Source organism: Carcharhinus amblyrhynchos, unplaced genomic scaffold, assembly GCF_965287045.1.
Source record: "Carcharhinus amblyrhynchos unplaced genomic scaffold, sCarAmb.v2.hapA scaffold_38, whole genome shotgun sequence".
Classification (NCBI taxonomy): domain Eukaryota; kingdom Metazoa; phylum Chordata; class Chondrichthyes; order Carcharhiniformes; family Carcharhinidae; genus Carcharhinus; species Carcharhinus amblyrhynchos.
Genome location: NW_027649779.1, coordinates 2,195,449 through 2,210,040, shown reverse-complemented (window position 1 = coordinate 2,210,040; position 14,592 = coordinate 2,195,449). Strand labels below are relative to the sequence as shown.

Sequence of the window (14,592 nt, the reverse complement as noted above, 5' to 3'; positions counted from 1 at the left end):
ATCTGTGTTTGTTCTCAGCCTGTTGCCCCTGTGACATTTCCAGTTCGGAAGCAAAATCACAAATTCTCACTCCACTGATGTTGACAGAATTGCTTTCCACCAGGAAGCAATTCAGGATTGCTTACAAAGACATTATTTGTTAATATATCGAAACCAGCCTGCGAACCTGCAAGGGCTGAACACGAATCACTAACGCACCAAAATGGCAGGGCGTTTAGGAAAATTACAAAACATCCAGATCTAGGGGTACAAGGTCAGAGCTCATTCAAAGTGGAGTTACAGGTGGACATGATGGTGAAGAAGGCATTCGACATGCTTAGTTTCATTGGTGAGAACATTGAATGCAGGCGTTGTACTAGACATTGGAATACTGTGTACAGTCCTGGTCACTCTATTATAGAAAGGATATTATTAAACAAGAGTGCAGAAAAGATTTACGAATGTGCTCACGGGACTTGATGGTTTGAGTTATAAGGAGTGGTTGGATAGATTGTTTATTTTCTGGAGCGCAGGAGGCTGAGGGGTTATCTCATAGAGGTCTATAAAATAATATGGGGCATAGTTCAGTTTAGATAGTGCATATCTTTTCCCAACTGCATTGGTGTCTAAATCTAGAGGGCATAGGTTTAACATGAGTAGGGAAAGATTTAAAAGAGTCCAGAGGCACTTTTTTTTTCACACAAAGGGTCGTGAATGTCTGGAACAAGCTGCCAGAGCTAGTGGTACAGGCGGGTATAATTTTGTCTTAAAGAAAAACGCCAGCTATCGAGGAATATGGGCCAAACGCAGGCAATAGGTAACATTTTAGTTGTTTAAAAAGGGAGGCATAGATATGTCGGGCCGAATGGCCTGTTTCAATGCTGTAAAACTCTGTGAGTGATTGACTCTGTTTCATCTTCCTGATTCTCCCAGATACTGATTACAGATGAGTCAGCCTCCGATTTAAATGGATGAAGGAGATATCATTATGCTGGGTTGTAAAATGCGATTGGCTGAGTAACTTGTCAGGAATTATGATTGCTGTATGTTTACTGAACTTAACTGATTTTTAAACTAACATGAGGCGGGAATGATCGATAAGAAAATCTATAATTGATCTGTTATTGATTGTACACGTTAGATTCATTGGAAAGTCCGGTGCTCTGTTCCAGAGCCACTTAACCCTTTCTGTCATCTCCGGGAAGCTGCTTGTTGTGTTTTTGTTTTAAATAAATATTACGTATTTATACAGAGATATCTGCCTCGTGAGTCTATATTCTCTGTAGTTAAAGACAGTATTGGTCACCTCAAATTATCCCATAACACTAGCCATAATTTGGAAATGTGTAATTTATTATGTTCTTATGTGAAATCCGCCTCAATCTCTTGGTTTCACCTGATGGTTTGCACCTCTGTTCTGTCTGTGTTCTCTATCTAGCTTGTGGTATGCCTGACTTGTACGTATTGCATCAGACGATGTATAGAGAAACTCACTCTGTTAACCCACGCTGTTGCGACTCTGATAGTGTTTTTAAGGGGCAGGGAAAGGAAACTATTTCCTCCCAAACACGAACCCCCATTGGTCGCGGATGAAGCAGAACCTTTGCTGTTTAGAATTACCTGAAAATCGGTCAGTGACAGATCAGTTTATGAGTGAAATCATGGATGTCTCCGCATTCTTCACTCATTCTGTCTCTGGATTTTATCTGAAAAAGGCAGAGATGAAGGTGTATTTACACGGATTGGCCACGGGGTGGTGCAGTGACTCTTTCACTGAGCGGCCTTGCGTTCAACCACATCCCACACATGACTGGGGGAACATGTATGTCTGGGAAGAGAGGGAAACCCTATAATAGGGAAAATGGGGCGGATGTGATGGGTTCGGAGAACAGAATGAAGCCAAGCCAGAGATGGTTAAAGTTTAATTCAATATTTATTTCAAAAATTCAGAGAATATTTTACAGCAAAATTATTTTTTTAAGACACGAAAGTGAACACAGCGATCGAGCTTCACATTGAGAACAGAACACATGCACCGAGAATCCGTCAATATTTGTACATCTGTTCCATACACCAGAAAGGGAAAACAGGACATTAAAAGAATGAGGAATTAACAAATGTGAATAAGGAATTAGAAACGTTTCTTATTTATCCATGAAATTTAAACTACGGGAAAACTATTAATCACAATTAAATTTGTAAGAAAAATGTGTCGTATATTTCACACTGAAAATTGAAATAAGGTGTATGACTGCTTCAGTTTCAGATTCAGAATGATAAACTGTAAGAATTTTACTGATAGAGTCACCAAGAGGAGATATTGTACATGAGCCACACAGAGATCTTGACAATCAGCTGAGGGGAATCTGCAGCGTCCAAAATTCAACCCATCATTTGATCTGTAAAATAAAGATACAATAATGAAGCAGATGTTTATGATGTGGGACATTAATGTTAGAGTTTTTAATCAGTGAAACATTGAGAGATTTTTCAAATCCATTCTGCCAGTTTGAAATGTGAGTGAATTGAATCATCTCACCTTCACCAGAGTGACGACAGTGCTGTAGAAAATGCTCAGGAAGAACAGGACGATGAATGTGGAAGCGGTTGTCCAGATGTTGCTGTTATCATCCTCATTGTCTTCAATCCAGATGCGGTCGGTGAGGTCTAGGGGCGGAGACCAGAAATTGAAATTAGATTACTTTATTTATCCAGGGATTTTTTTTCTTTTCCCTGTTCTCCTTCATAAACTGTTAATGTATTCTCTGTATAATTTTCAATGTCTATCTACTCTTACATTCAGGACACTCAGTAACCGATCTCCGTAACTACGTTCACACTTGATATTTATGCACATTCCTTGGACAGTCCATGCCAGAAAGCACTGAAGATGTTTTCTTGAGTATCAGTTCATTTTTGATCAATTTGGCACTATCCCTCATTGAAGAATATTATGGCTGATATGGAGGAACGTTCACTGATCAATGATTGTTTCCAAAGATGGTGACTGACACGTAAACTGTGAATGTTGCTGTTTAAGAGCCGGGATGTAATTTCTGATCTCTTATTTATGGTTGAAATTGTAAGTAGGCCACTCGCTTAATTTAGTTTTTCCACGTGTTTTTGGTGCAATGTACATTGGGCGAGTTGTCGGTAGATATGTCCATTAAAATTCATGTTTAAATTTTACTTTCATCATTTACGTTATTTAAGATTTTGCATTTGTGTGCGTGTGCATGATCATCTCGTGCTCTGCATTAATCTTTGGCTCTGAGTTAATACATGTACAAGAGCGTTAATGTACACATTCATTTGCCTGTATTTGTTGATTTGTGTAGTTGTGTGTCTACATCTGAGTGTATATTTTTTTTCTGGTATTGTGTGTGTATGACTCTATTATTGTGTTAAGTCCATGTATGATTATTAATGCCACTCTTAATCGGTGCACATGTGCCTCTATCTATTACTATGTCTTAATTTCTGTCATTCTAGTAATGTTTGTTTCCCTTTCTGTGTGCGTCTGTTTTCCCATTTGTCTGTGTGTACCTGTTAACATGTATGTATGTATATACGTGTTGATAGTTCTTCATAACGATATCTTGATTCGTGTTTGTGTTTCGATATGTAGTAATATGTGCTATGGTATTCTGTTCTGTATGAGCATGTTAATGTTTGTGTCCACATGTTTGCGTGCAAATGTTTTGCTGTCCATTCATCTATATGCAGCCTGCTTATTTGTTTATATGCATTTCCATATATATCTGTTAATGTGCATAACATTGTCTGTGTCTTTATGTATATTCCTGTCAGGGTGAATGTGTGCTAATATATATACTTATTTGTGTATATGTATGTGTTTGTGCATTTATGTGGGTCTACATGCACGTGTATCTATCTGTCGATGCATGTATGTGTTTGTGTCTGGGTCTGCGTACCGATACAGAGAAGTGTATGAACTTGTGTGTTTTATGTGTATTTGTGTGAGTGCTTTTGGAAATATTTGATTGTGTGCGTATGTTGTTGTTTTAGTGCCTGTTTGTACAAGTTTGAGTCGACACATTCGTGTGTGTGTGTGTGTGTGTGTGTGTGTACGGCTACACCTGGATTTCTAATTGTGATAGTTTTGTGCAGTATTGTCAGTGTGTATATGTTTTAACTGTTGCTTCAAGTTTTACCGGCAATTGTTAACTGAACTTGATCCAAACAATCCGAATAATGGAGCACATTTTCAGGCTTTGCTGTTTAAATGTCTTTTATGTGAGTGGCACGGTGATATCAGGAGAGTGAATGAAATAATTCATTGATGCATCTCAGAATCATCAGGGACAGAACAGTGAAAACTGGGGAGGATTCTATTACTTGTTTAAATTTGTATTCTGGGAAATCAATGCCAGCGCATGATTAACAGGAACAAGAGTGTTGAAACATTTTTGAATTATGTTGCATAAATATATATGCATGTATTAGTTTATGTGTATTATATACTTCAATGATACTTTGATAATGAGAATGATACTTCAAAATCTGGAGCAAAAAGAAGGAAGCTAATTTATACTGATGACAACTGACTCCTGATTAGAGAGCCGCTCCCTTCCAAACACGCGACTTAGGGAGAGGGAGGGCAGTGAGCTCATAGTTTCCCTCTCTCTACCCTGTGATGCAATGTCCCTGATGGTTCTAACCACTGAGGGGGTGGAGATGCAGTGGACTAAATAATGACATTCCTCCTCTTTTCATTGAGGAAGTTGTGGTATATGGGTTAGTTATTGATCCTCCCCTCTCTTTGTTGGGTGAGTAGGAATCCATGATGTTAACAATTTCACTCTCCCTCAATCTGATGGGGGATTATTTCTCAATGTTTATGTGTGACCCTTACTTCTGTTCAGTGGGTGTGATGCAGCAGCTTAAAGCTGACATGAAAGGGTAAAGGCATGGACAATGAGAGAAGCAGGAACACCGAGATCTAAATATTGAGAATGTTTGACGCAAATGTTGAAATTGTCGGATTTTTCCTCAGGCAGGAAAGTCGGTGAAGACGTTTTGGAGAATATTGTCATAAATGTGCTCTACTCTGTCTCTAAGAAAGGGTGGATCTGAGCAGGATGCATTGGCTCAACAAGACTTGGGTCTGAGGCCTGAAAATATCTGACTCAAACCAAAACTATCTATTGGACGTAAAACGGGAAAAAAACAATCAATAAAGCAATTGGGTATTTCATTTATCGTTAGAGGAAAATGATTTTATTCTTTTTATTGTAGTTTTTAATGTAACCGAGTGATTCTCATTGACATGAATTAACAGTGTCCATCAGTGCAAGGGAAATGTTCACAAAACTGGGTTTACCGCTGGATTTGTCAACTGTTCTGTTGATGATTTTCAAGGGGATGGCTTCATGTCCCACCACACAGGAGTAAGAAGCGCCGCTGGACCATTCCTCTGCTGCAATGGATAACAGGCTGTACATGAAGAAGGAGCTATCGCCGTTCTCCGCCACCACCTCGGTGTTCCTGTAGTTCCCGGGATTCACCGGCTTGTCGTTGACGGTCCACTTGACGAAGATCTCTCGGGGGGAGAAACCTCTCACTAAGCAGCTGAGGGAGATGAAACTCTGAGCGGAGACTTCTTCTGCCGAGGGCAGGAGGACAGAGACGACCGGTTCCCGCGGATTTAGATCTGCAGAACATGTACAATAAATATCAATAAACTGGAGAATTCTGGAGACAATGAAACCGCTGGTTCGATATCAGGAAAATGTGCTTCGCTTTTGATTTTAAATGTTTCCATTTTTGATTTGCAGCTTGGAGGAGAGGCGAACACAATTGTTTTCTCAAATAACTCAGGGGGGCGGAGTGGAAAGATTCAGAAAGTTTACAGCACAGAATCAGGCCATTCGGCCCAACTGATCTACTTTCCTTTTTGATTTCCTAGTTTTGATGCACCACATCAGACTCGCCCCTTCTTCTTCGATCTGAACCCAGTAACATCGCCTTCAGTTCACTTTTCACTCATCAACACATCAAACTCCCCATAAACATATCAATCGGCCCAGAGTCATTTAGTTCAGGGGAGAACATTAATGCACTGAATACTAAATATTGACGAGTACACTTTCACTGGAGAAGACACAGTGATGCATTTACATGGAAACATAGAACATTACAGCACAGTACAGGCCCTTCAGCCCTCAATGTTGTGCCGAGCAATGTCCGAACCCACAATCAAGCTATCCCACTCCCTATCATTCTGGTGTGCTCCATGTGCCTATCCAATAACCGCTTGAAAGTTCCCAAAGTGTCCAACTCCACTATCATGGCAGGCAGTGTATTCCTCACCCCAACCACTCTCTGAATGAAGAATTTACCTCGGACATCCCTCCTATATCTCCCAGCATGAACCTTATAGTTATGCCTTCTAGTAACAGCTACATCCACCCGATGAAATAGTCTCCGCACGTCCACTCTATCAATCCCCCTCATCATCTTATAAACCTCTATTAAGTCGCCTCTCATCCCCCTCCGCTCTAAGGAGAAAAGCCCCAGCTCCCTCAACATTTCCTCATAAGACCTACCCTCCAAACCAGGCAGCATCCTGGTAAATCTCCTCTGCATTCTTTCCAATGCTTCCACATCCTTCTTATAGTGAGGTGACCTGAACTGAACACAATATTCCAAATGTGGTCTCACCAAGGTCCGATATAGTTGCAGATAACTACACGGCTTTTAAACTCAAACTCCCTGTCAAAACACCCTGACACACAGTAAGCCTTCACTGTTCTATCCATTTGAGAGGCAACTTTCAGAGATCTGGGGATATGAACTCCAAGATCTTCCGGGTCCTCCACATTCCTCAGAACCCTGCCTACATTTTGACCCCACATTTATTGCTTCAGTCTCTCAGCTCACCTGTTTCCTTGTGGATAGATGTTCTTAGAGGAGTCGGCAGATCCTGATGGCTCACCACGCACTCAAACACAGCCGCACTCAGCCAGGCTTGTGTGGAGATGCTTAATTTGCTGATCACGCTGTCAGGATCCGCTCCGGGCTTTTCGGCAGTCTCTGATTTCAAATACTTCCTGTCTCGGATCCAGGACACGTTAACTCCATCAGGAGCATGAGAAATGATGCAGGTTAAGGTCACGGTCGCCTCCAGTAAGACCTGTTCTATTGGTGGTGGCTGTATCTTCACTGTGGTATCAAGGCACTGGAGAGGACCTGTGAATGACAAATGAAAATGAACCCTAGTTCCCCTTCAGAAGCAGGACAGCAGTCTTCAGCCTGAAGGAGATGAAGTCACCTCCAATACATCAATCTCTAACTATAGCCTTTCAACATCAATGGACGATGAAGAACCAACTTGTTCTATGAACTTATTCCCTTTATTATAGTATTGTAGCAGCGGTACCATTTTCATAAATCAACATTGCAGGATTCCCAAACGATACACCATCCTGAACTCAGGGAAAACAGTACTGGGCGTTAGTTTATAAATAGGGTGGATGCACTTTCCGAAATTTTACCCCTGTGCTGTGACTTGTGAAAGAGTCCGATCCCCACTGTCTCTCTGAATCTTACCAGCTGCCTCAGGGAAAAAAAAAAGTTGACATCAAGGCCATCTCTCTCACTATATTACTTCAAAATGGAAGGGGGACACTCTTTCAGGGGAGGCAATGGCATATGGTGTTGTCAATGGGCTTGTAATCTAGTGCAAGGTTCTGGGGACACAGATTCGAATCCCATCATTGCAAATATTAAATCTGAATTCTATAAAAATGTATAATTAAAAGTTGAAATGATTGTTATGAAGCCATTGCTGTCAAACCTCTTCCAGTTCACAAATCCTTTTTAACAAGTAAATCCGCTGTCTTTATCTGGCCTGGTATGCATGTGACTCCAGATTCACAGCAACGTGGTTGACATTGAAGTGCCCCTGGGTTTGGGAAATAAATGCGCCTCTCATGAAGGGATAACAAACAATTGCTTTTGTGATGAAATTCTGAAGGAGGCCTTGTCCTAATGCAGCAAATTACATGACAATAACTTAGAAGTTATTCTATGCGTTGTACCAACATTAATAGATCTCTAATTCCGGTTAACATCGGAATGATATATTTTATCCTCTGTTTGAGTCTCTTACCCTGAGATGCGCTCATGTTCAGACTCTGAGTGTTTCCTTGGTGAGTGACCTGGCAGGTATAGACCGCTTTGCTGAACCATTCCCCAGCGGAGACTGTCAGCCGGCTGCTGGCCGAGAAGTTCCCGTTCACTTGACAGGCGGGAGAGGTGACAATTCCTGAATCCACGGGTTCCCCATTCTTCAGCCACTTCACCGTCAGTGACTTTGGCTGGAAATCGATGATTGAACAGACGATGGTTGCAAATTTGCTGCTTGTGATTTCTTCACTGGAACTCACGGTGAGGATAACGGTTGGGGGGATTTCACCTTCAACAAACACATGTTTAGACATCACTTGAAAATTCAATTGACAACAATTAAAATTAGTTCTTTTATTTTAGCACCAGAGCTGCCGATTTGAGAATTGTGCCCATGGTTTTATGGAACTGGCAGGGAAATGGCAAATAGAATTCAACTGTCAAAAGTGTCACGCAATGCATTTGCGGAGGGCAAACAAAGCAAGGGAATAGTCAATAAAACAGAAGGTTGAGAGAGATTGAGAAAATACAATACCTTGTAGTGCATGTCCACAGCTGTTTTTCGATGGTAGGGCAACTGGACAAGTTGATCAAGAAAGCATTTCGGATTAATTCCTCCAATGTGTGAGGTATTGAAAACAAAATCAGTGATGTAATGATGGGGCTGTGTAACACACTAGTTAGGCCACGTTTGGAGTTTGCTCCATAGTCCTGGCCTTCACGTTGCAGGAATGACGTAATGACTCTGGAGAGAGATGAGGTTTACAGGAATGTTTCCATGGCCTGATCATTGCAGCCATGAGGCGAGATTGAATAGGCAGGAGTTGTTTTCCTTAGAAAAAAAGGAGGAGGCTGAGGTGTGACGTAATTGTGGTTCACAAAATTATACGGGACGGAGGTAGAAATAATTCATTCCCCAGGTGGAGGGCTCAATTACCAGGGGGCATGATCATTTAAAATGTGTCTGTATCTGTATCTCAAGTGTTTTAACCGACAAGGCTACGAAGCAAGGACTAGAAAGTGGGCTTAAAATGAATGGTTAGTTTCTTTGTTGTCACTTTTGGACAGCACAGACATGATGGTCTAAATGGTCTCCTTCTGCACCGTAACATTTCGATGGTTCTCTCGTTCTGAGTAACTTATCAGTCAGTAGATATTTACCTGGATTTTGCACAATTTACATTTTTCAAATTGCTACAAATCAGTTATGACTAAGGCCTTATACAGTTCATTCACAGCGCCCCTCTCTTACCCAGGTTTCACAACACTTACATGGCATTTCAACGATCTTGACTGAGTCACTGTGTCGAACCTCACAGTCAATTCTGGGGCATTCTCCCGCTGAGTCGGTGATGGTTAACTGGCTGCTCAGTGTGTAGGTCCCCTTCGTGTTTCTCACTGACGGGTATGTTTTAAACCCACTGGTGATCTCCTGCCCATGTTTCTTCCAGGTCAGTTTGGCGACATCTGGAAGGTAATCCATGGCCAAACAGCCGTAGGTGACGGAGCCATCGGAGTTGTGTTGCTGACAGGAGGAGACCAGGCCGTAGAGAGTGGGCGGAGACGGTGTCGCTGGGAAAGAATAGCCGATTGAACAAGTTAGACTCTCATTTGCGTTTATTAAGTCATCAAACATGTTGTTACAAATATGTTTCTATATTAGATATAGCTCTCGGTGTTGTATGGGTTCCAGGTATGATCAGGATATTGATGAGGGATATGGGCAATAGGTATGATCAGGATATTGATGAGATCTGACCAAAGTGAATGGTGGAGTAGGCTCAGAGGGCTAAATGACCACTCCTGCTTCTATTTTTGTGCTTCTATCCCGAACATTGATTAGAATTATGAACTTATCCTAATATTTCCAGATTTAATCCTATATCTACCTTTCAGATTGTGTTATTTCTATCAATTGGGAAAAGTCATCTCTGAAGAAACTCACATCCCTGTCTCCACCTCTAGCAAATTAAGAAGAAAAATACATTCATAGAGTGTCAAAATGGCATATCATTCATTGGATTAACAGAGAAGAGCAAAGATTGTCTCAATTGTTGCAGCAACTATTTATTTCTCAAACAACAACACTTTGTGATGAAGAAGTTGTCTCTTCATTCATAACATGCACTCACCTGATGAGGGAGTTCCAATAGCTTGTGATTCCAAATAAACCTGTTGGACTTTAACCTGGTGCAGTGAGATCCTTACTGTGCCCACACCAACCTCACTCCGGCATCTCCACACTAGTTTTGGAAATTGCCTGTGTTCAAACTGATTGATGCTCCTTCCTCTCTCCAACTCATTGCCTCTCACTCCACAAATCGGAGATTAGTGACTTTGCTTCAAAAATACCTCCGGAATGAATACTTACTGAATGATCAGGAAACTCTAAATGTGATTATAAATTCAAATAAATGCAACATTAACTAATTGAAGGATCATACATTAATGGTAAGAGTTGGCCATTCGGGCCCTGAAGTCTCCACCATCATTCACTGAGATTACAGATGAGCTGATTGTGGTGCTAGCTCTATTCTCAACCTCCTCACTCCGCCCGTCCATCATCCGCTCTCTGCCCATTTTCCCCAGCTCCTTGCCCTTTTCACTGGCTCTCTGACTTTCATGGTGGCTCGTTTTCTCATTTATCCGGCTCTCTGTATTTCCACCTGACTCTCTACACTTCCCTCCAGCTCTGTGCCCTCTCGCCCGGCTCTCTGCTCTTTCTCTCAGTCCCCTACACTTTCCCTCAGCTCTCCGCCCTCTGTCTCTGCTCCCTACCCTCTTTCTCCTTTCCCCTGGCTCTCTGACCTTTCCCCCTGACTCTCCTGCCCTTTCCCCTGGGCTCTTTGCCCTTTCCCTCGGCTCTCTGGCCTTTCTCCGACCTCCCTGCCCCTTTTCGTGCCTCCCTGCCCTTTTTCATCCCTCCCTGCCCTTTTTCCTGGTTCTCTCCCCTTTCCGTGGTCTTTCTTCCCTTTTCCCCATCTCTCTGCCCTTCCTTTCGGCTCTCTCCCCTTTCACTGGTCTCTCTGCCCTCTTCCCCCTGCTCCCAGTCCTTTCTCCTCTCTCTCTCTGCCCTTTCCCCTGGCTTTCCGCCCTGTTCCCCGGCTATGTGCCCTTTCCCCGGCCTCTCTGCCCTTCCCCCAGCTCTCTGCTGTTTCCCCTGGCTCTCTGCCCTCCCCCCACCCCGGCTCTCTGCCGTTTCCCTCGCCTCCTGTTCTCCTCTGGCTCTTTGCCATTGTCCCTGGCCCCGAGCCCCCAGCGATTCCCTCCAGCTCTCTGCACTCCCAGGGCAGCTCCCACCTTTGAACACCAAACTGCCACTTGAGATCTTTCTTCTCTCCCATTGCAGACCTTCCCCACACAGATTTAGTGAGTGTGAGTGAGAGAATGTGAGTGTGAGTGATCAGATGAGTGAGAGTGGATGAGTGATGGTGTATGTGTGACGGAAGGTGAGTGAGTGAACTACTTTGAGTGATGATGAGTGATTTAGGGTGTGTAATTGTGGGTGAGGGTGAGAGAGCGTGAGTAAATGAGGGTGTGTGAGAGAGGGTAGGTGACTGAAGGTGGCTGAATGTGAGTGAAGGTGGCTAGATGAGTGTAGGTAAGCAAGATTGAAAGAATGAGGGAGAGTGAGTGAGGATGTGTGAAGGTTAGTGGAGGTGGGTGAGTGAAAGTGAGTGAGATTGAGTGAATGAGGGTGAGGGAGTGAATGTAACTGAGTAAGTGAGGGGTGAGAGTGAGTGAGTCAAGGTGGTGTGTGAGGGAGAATGAATGTGGATGGGTGGGAGAGTGAGGGTGAGTGAGTGAAGGTGTTTGATGAGGGTGAGTGATTGAGGATTTGTGAGTTAGGGTAGTGAAGTTGAGTGATGATGAGTATGTGAGGGTTTGTGAGTGAATGTATGTGCGTGAGTTTGAGTGAGTTTGAATGGGTGACCGGGCGTCATTCAGAGCGAGACAGAGAGACGGTCATTGAGCTTGAGTCTGTGGGGGTGGGTGGGTGAGTGAGTGTGAGTGAGACTGGATGAGTGAGGGTGGGCAAGTGAAGTGAGTGAGTGAGTGATAGTGAATGGGGTGAGTGAGTGAGAGTGAGTGAGACTGGGTGAGTGAGGGTGGATTAGTCGGATCAGTGAATGAAGGTGAGTATGAATGTTGATGACTGGCTGAGGGTCGAAGTCAGTGAGCGCGGTTTAGTGAGTGAGGTTGAGTGAGTGATGGTGTATGAGTGTGGGTGGCTGAGTGACAGTGAGTTAATGAAGGCGCGTGAGGGTGAGTGCGTGAGGGTGAGTGAATGTGGGTGCGTGACTGAGGGTGAGAGGGTGAGTCAGTGAGGGTGTGAGAATGAGAGAGTTGGGATGTGTGATTGGGGGTGAACGAGTGAGGTTGAATGAGTGTTTGTGGGTGAGTGAGTGAGGATAGATGAGAGTGAGTGAGCGAAGATGAGTGAGTGATTGTGAGTGAGTGAGGGTGTGAGGATGAGTGAGTCAGGGCGTGTGTTTGAGTGAATGTGCGAAGTTGAATGAGGGTGTGTGAGTGCTTGTGGGTGAGTGAGTGAGAATGGATGAGAGTGAGTGAGCGAATATGAGTGAGTGATTGTGAGTGAGTGCGTGAGGGTGACTGACTCAGGGTGAATCAGGATCAGTGAGTTTCTGAGGGCGAGTGCGTGAGGGCGAGTGCGTGAGGGCGAGTGCGTGAGGGTGAGTGCGTGTGAGGGTGAGGGTGTGTGAGGGTGAGTGTGTGTGAGAGTGGATGAGTGAGCAAGGGTGAGTGAGTAAGGACGAGTGAGTAAGCATGAATGAGAATGAGTGAGTGAGGGTGAGTGATTGTGGTTGAGTGAGTGAGGGTGAGTGAATGAGGGTGAGTGAGTGAGAGTGTGCCAACGAGAGAAGGTAGGTAAGATAAGGTGAGTGAGTGAAGTTATTTGATTGAGGATGAGAGATTGAGGGTGAGTGAGTGAGGGTGAGTGAGTGAGAGTGTGTCAGTGAGGGAAGGTGGGTAAGTGAGGGTGAGTGAGTGAAGTTATTTGAGTGAGGATGAGAGATTGAGGGTGAGTGAGTCAGTGTGGGTGAGGGTGAGAGAGTCAGTGAGCCACCTCCTCCTCTCCCTCTCCATCGATCTTTTCCCGATTCTCTCCATTGATCAGCTTTCAGTAACAGGGCTGTGTAAAGTCAGGAATCAGTGTAGATCACCGGGCAGCTGCTTTAATGTCGGGGCCTTTCTTTCAGAAACACGGATCAGTGAACAAATAGACAGACTGAGGGAGCTGGAAGGGAAGCTTCCAGCAAAACTAGGGTCACACAGGAATCAAACACCAAGTTTACACCAGTATTGGGGCGCCAGGCGGACTTAGTCTCAGGCAAGTTCCTTCTTTTTGATTGTGTCTTTGTGTCCGGTGTAACACATGGAAATCCCTACTTCTGACCTCATGTTGGATGGAATGTGTCATTGATGAAGCAATAGAAGATTGTTGGTCCCAGAACAGTCCCCTGCCGAACTCCTGCAGTGATATCTCAACTTAGATGTTTGACCTTCAACAACCATTACCGTCTTGCTTTGTGCTAAATATGACTCCAAACAGAGAAGCATTTCCCTCTGTAACTGATTCACTTGTGTTTTACTCGGGCTCCTCGATCCCACCCTCATTCAAATGTTACAGGGGAGGGGAAGGGGGCGGCGGGGAGATGTGGATGGGCGCTGTGGCACAGTGATTAGCGCCGCTGCCTCACAGTTCAATTCCCGACATGGGTCATTGTGTGTGGAGTTAGCAAGTCCACCCCGTGTCTGCTTGGGTTTCATTGGGTGCTCCTGTTTCCTCCCACAGACCAAAGATGTGCGGGGTCAGTGGATTGGCCATGCTAAATTGTCCGTAGTTTCAGGGGGACTAGTTAGGGTAAATACAATTGGTTATAGGGATTGGGCATTGGTGGGACTGCTGCTAGTGCAGACTCGATGGGCTGAATGGCCTCCTTCTCTACTGTAGGATCCTATGATTCTGTTCTTTGGTATCAGTGACAGTCTCTCTTACGTATGTGAGATGGAAAGTGTGTGAGAGTGTGCTTGGGTTTGTGTGCCAGGGAGGGAGGGTGACAGTGTGTGTGTGTGTGTGTGTGTGTCTGTGTCTGTGTGTGTGTGTGTGTGTGTGTGGAGGGGAGGGTAGAGTTTGTGTGAGCGAGAAAAAAGTGTAAAAAATAAACAGGGTGTATGCGTGAGTGCGTATGAGTGAAATAATTATTGAGAGAACATGTGTCTGTGATAGGTGGAGTGTTTAACAGAGATACATTGTGTATACATGTGTGTTCGTATGTAAGAGATGGAGAGACTGTGTGCGTGTGAGAGAGGTGATGTTTGTGAGAAAGAACGATTGAGAGAGCGAGTGTATGTATTGATTTGTAAGTGAGAGAGAGTATGTAGAACATGAGAGAAAGAGAATGTGTTTGAGAGATGTCATATGAGAGAGCAAGTAAG

At 43.9% G+C, this 14,592-nt stretch overlaps 1 gene segment (V, D, J or C); it reads right to left on the bottom strand.

The window, feature by feature from the left end:
* Positions 1 to 5,203: 5,203 nt before the first annotated feature.
* Positions 5,204 to 14,592, bottom strand: part of LOC145362381 (Ig heavy chain C region-like) — a 41,756-nt gene continuing 32,367 nt past the window's right edge. The window contains 4 exon segments of the C gene segment in view: positions 5,204 to 5,653; positions 6,883 to 7,191; positions 8,114 to 8,419; positions 9,397 to 9,702. Of these exon segments, the coding sequence occupies positions 5,262 to 5,653; positions 6,883 to 7,191; positions 8,114 to 8,419; positions 9,397 to 9,702 (1,313 nt within the window).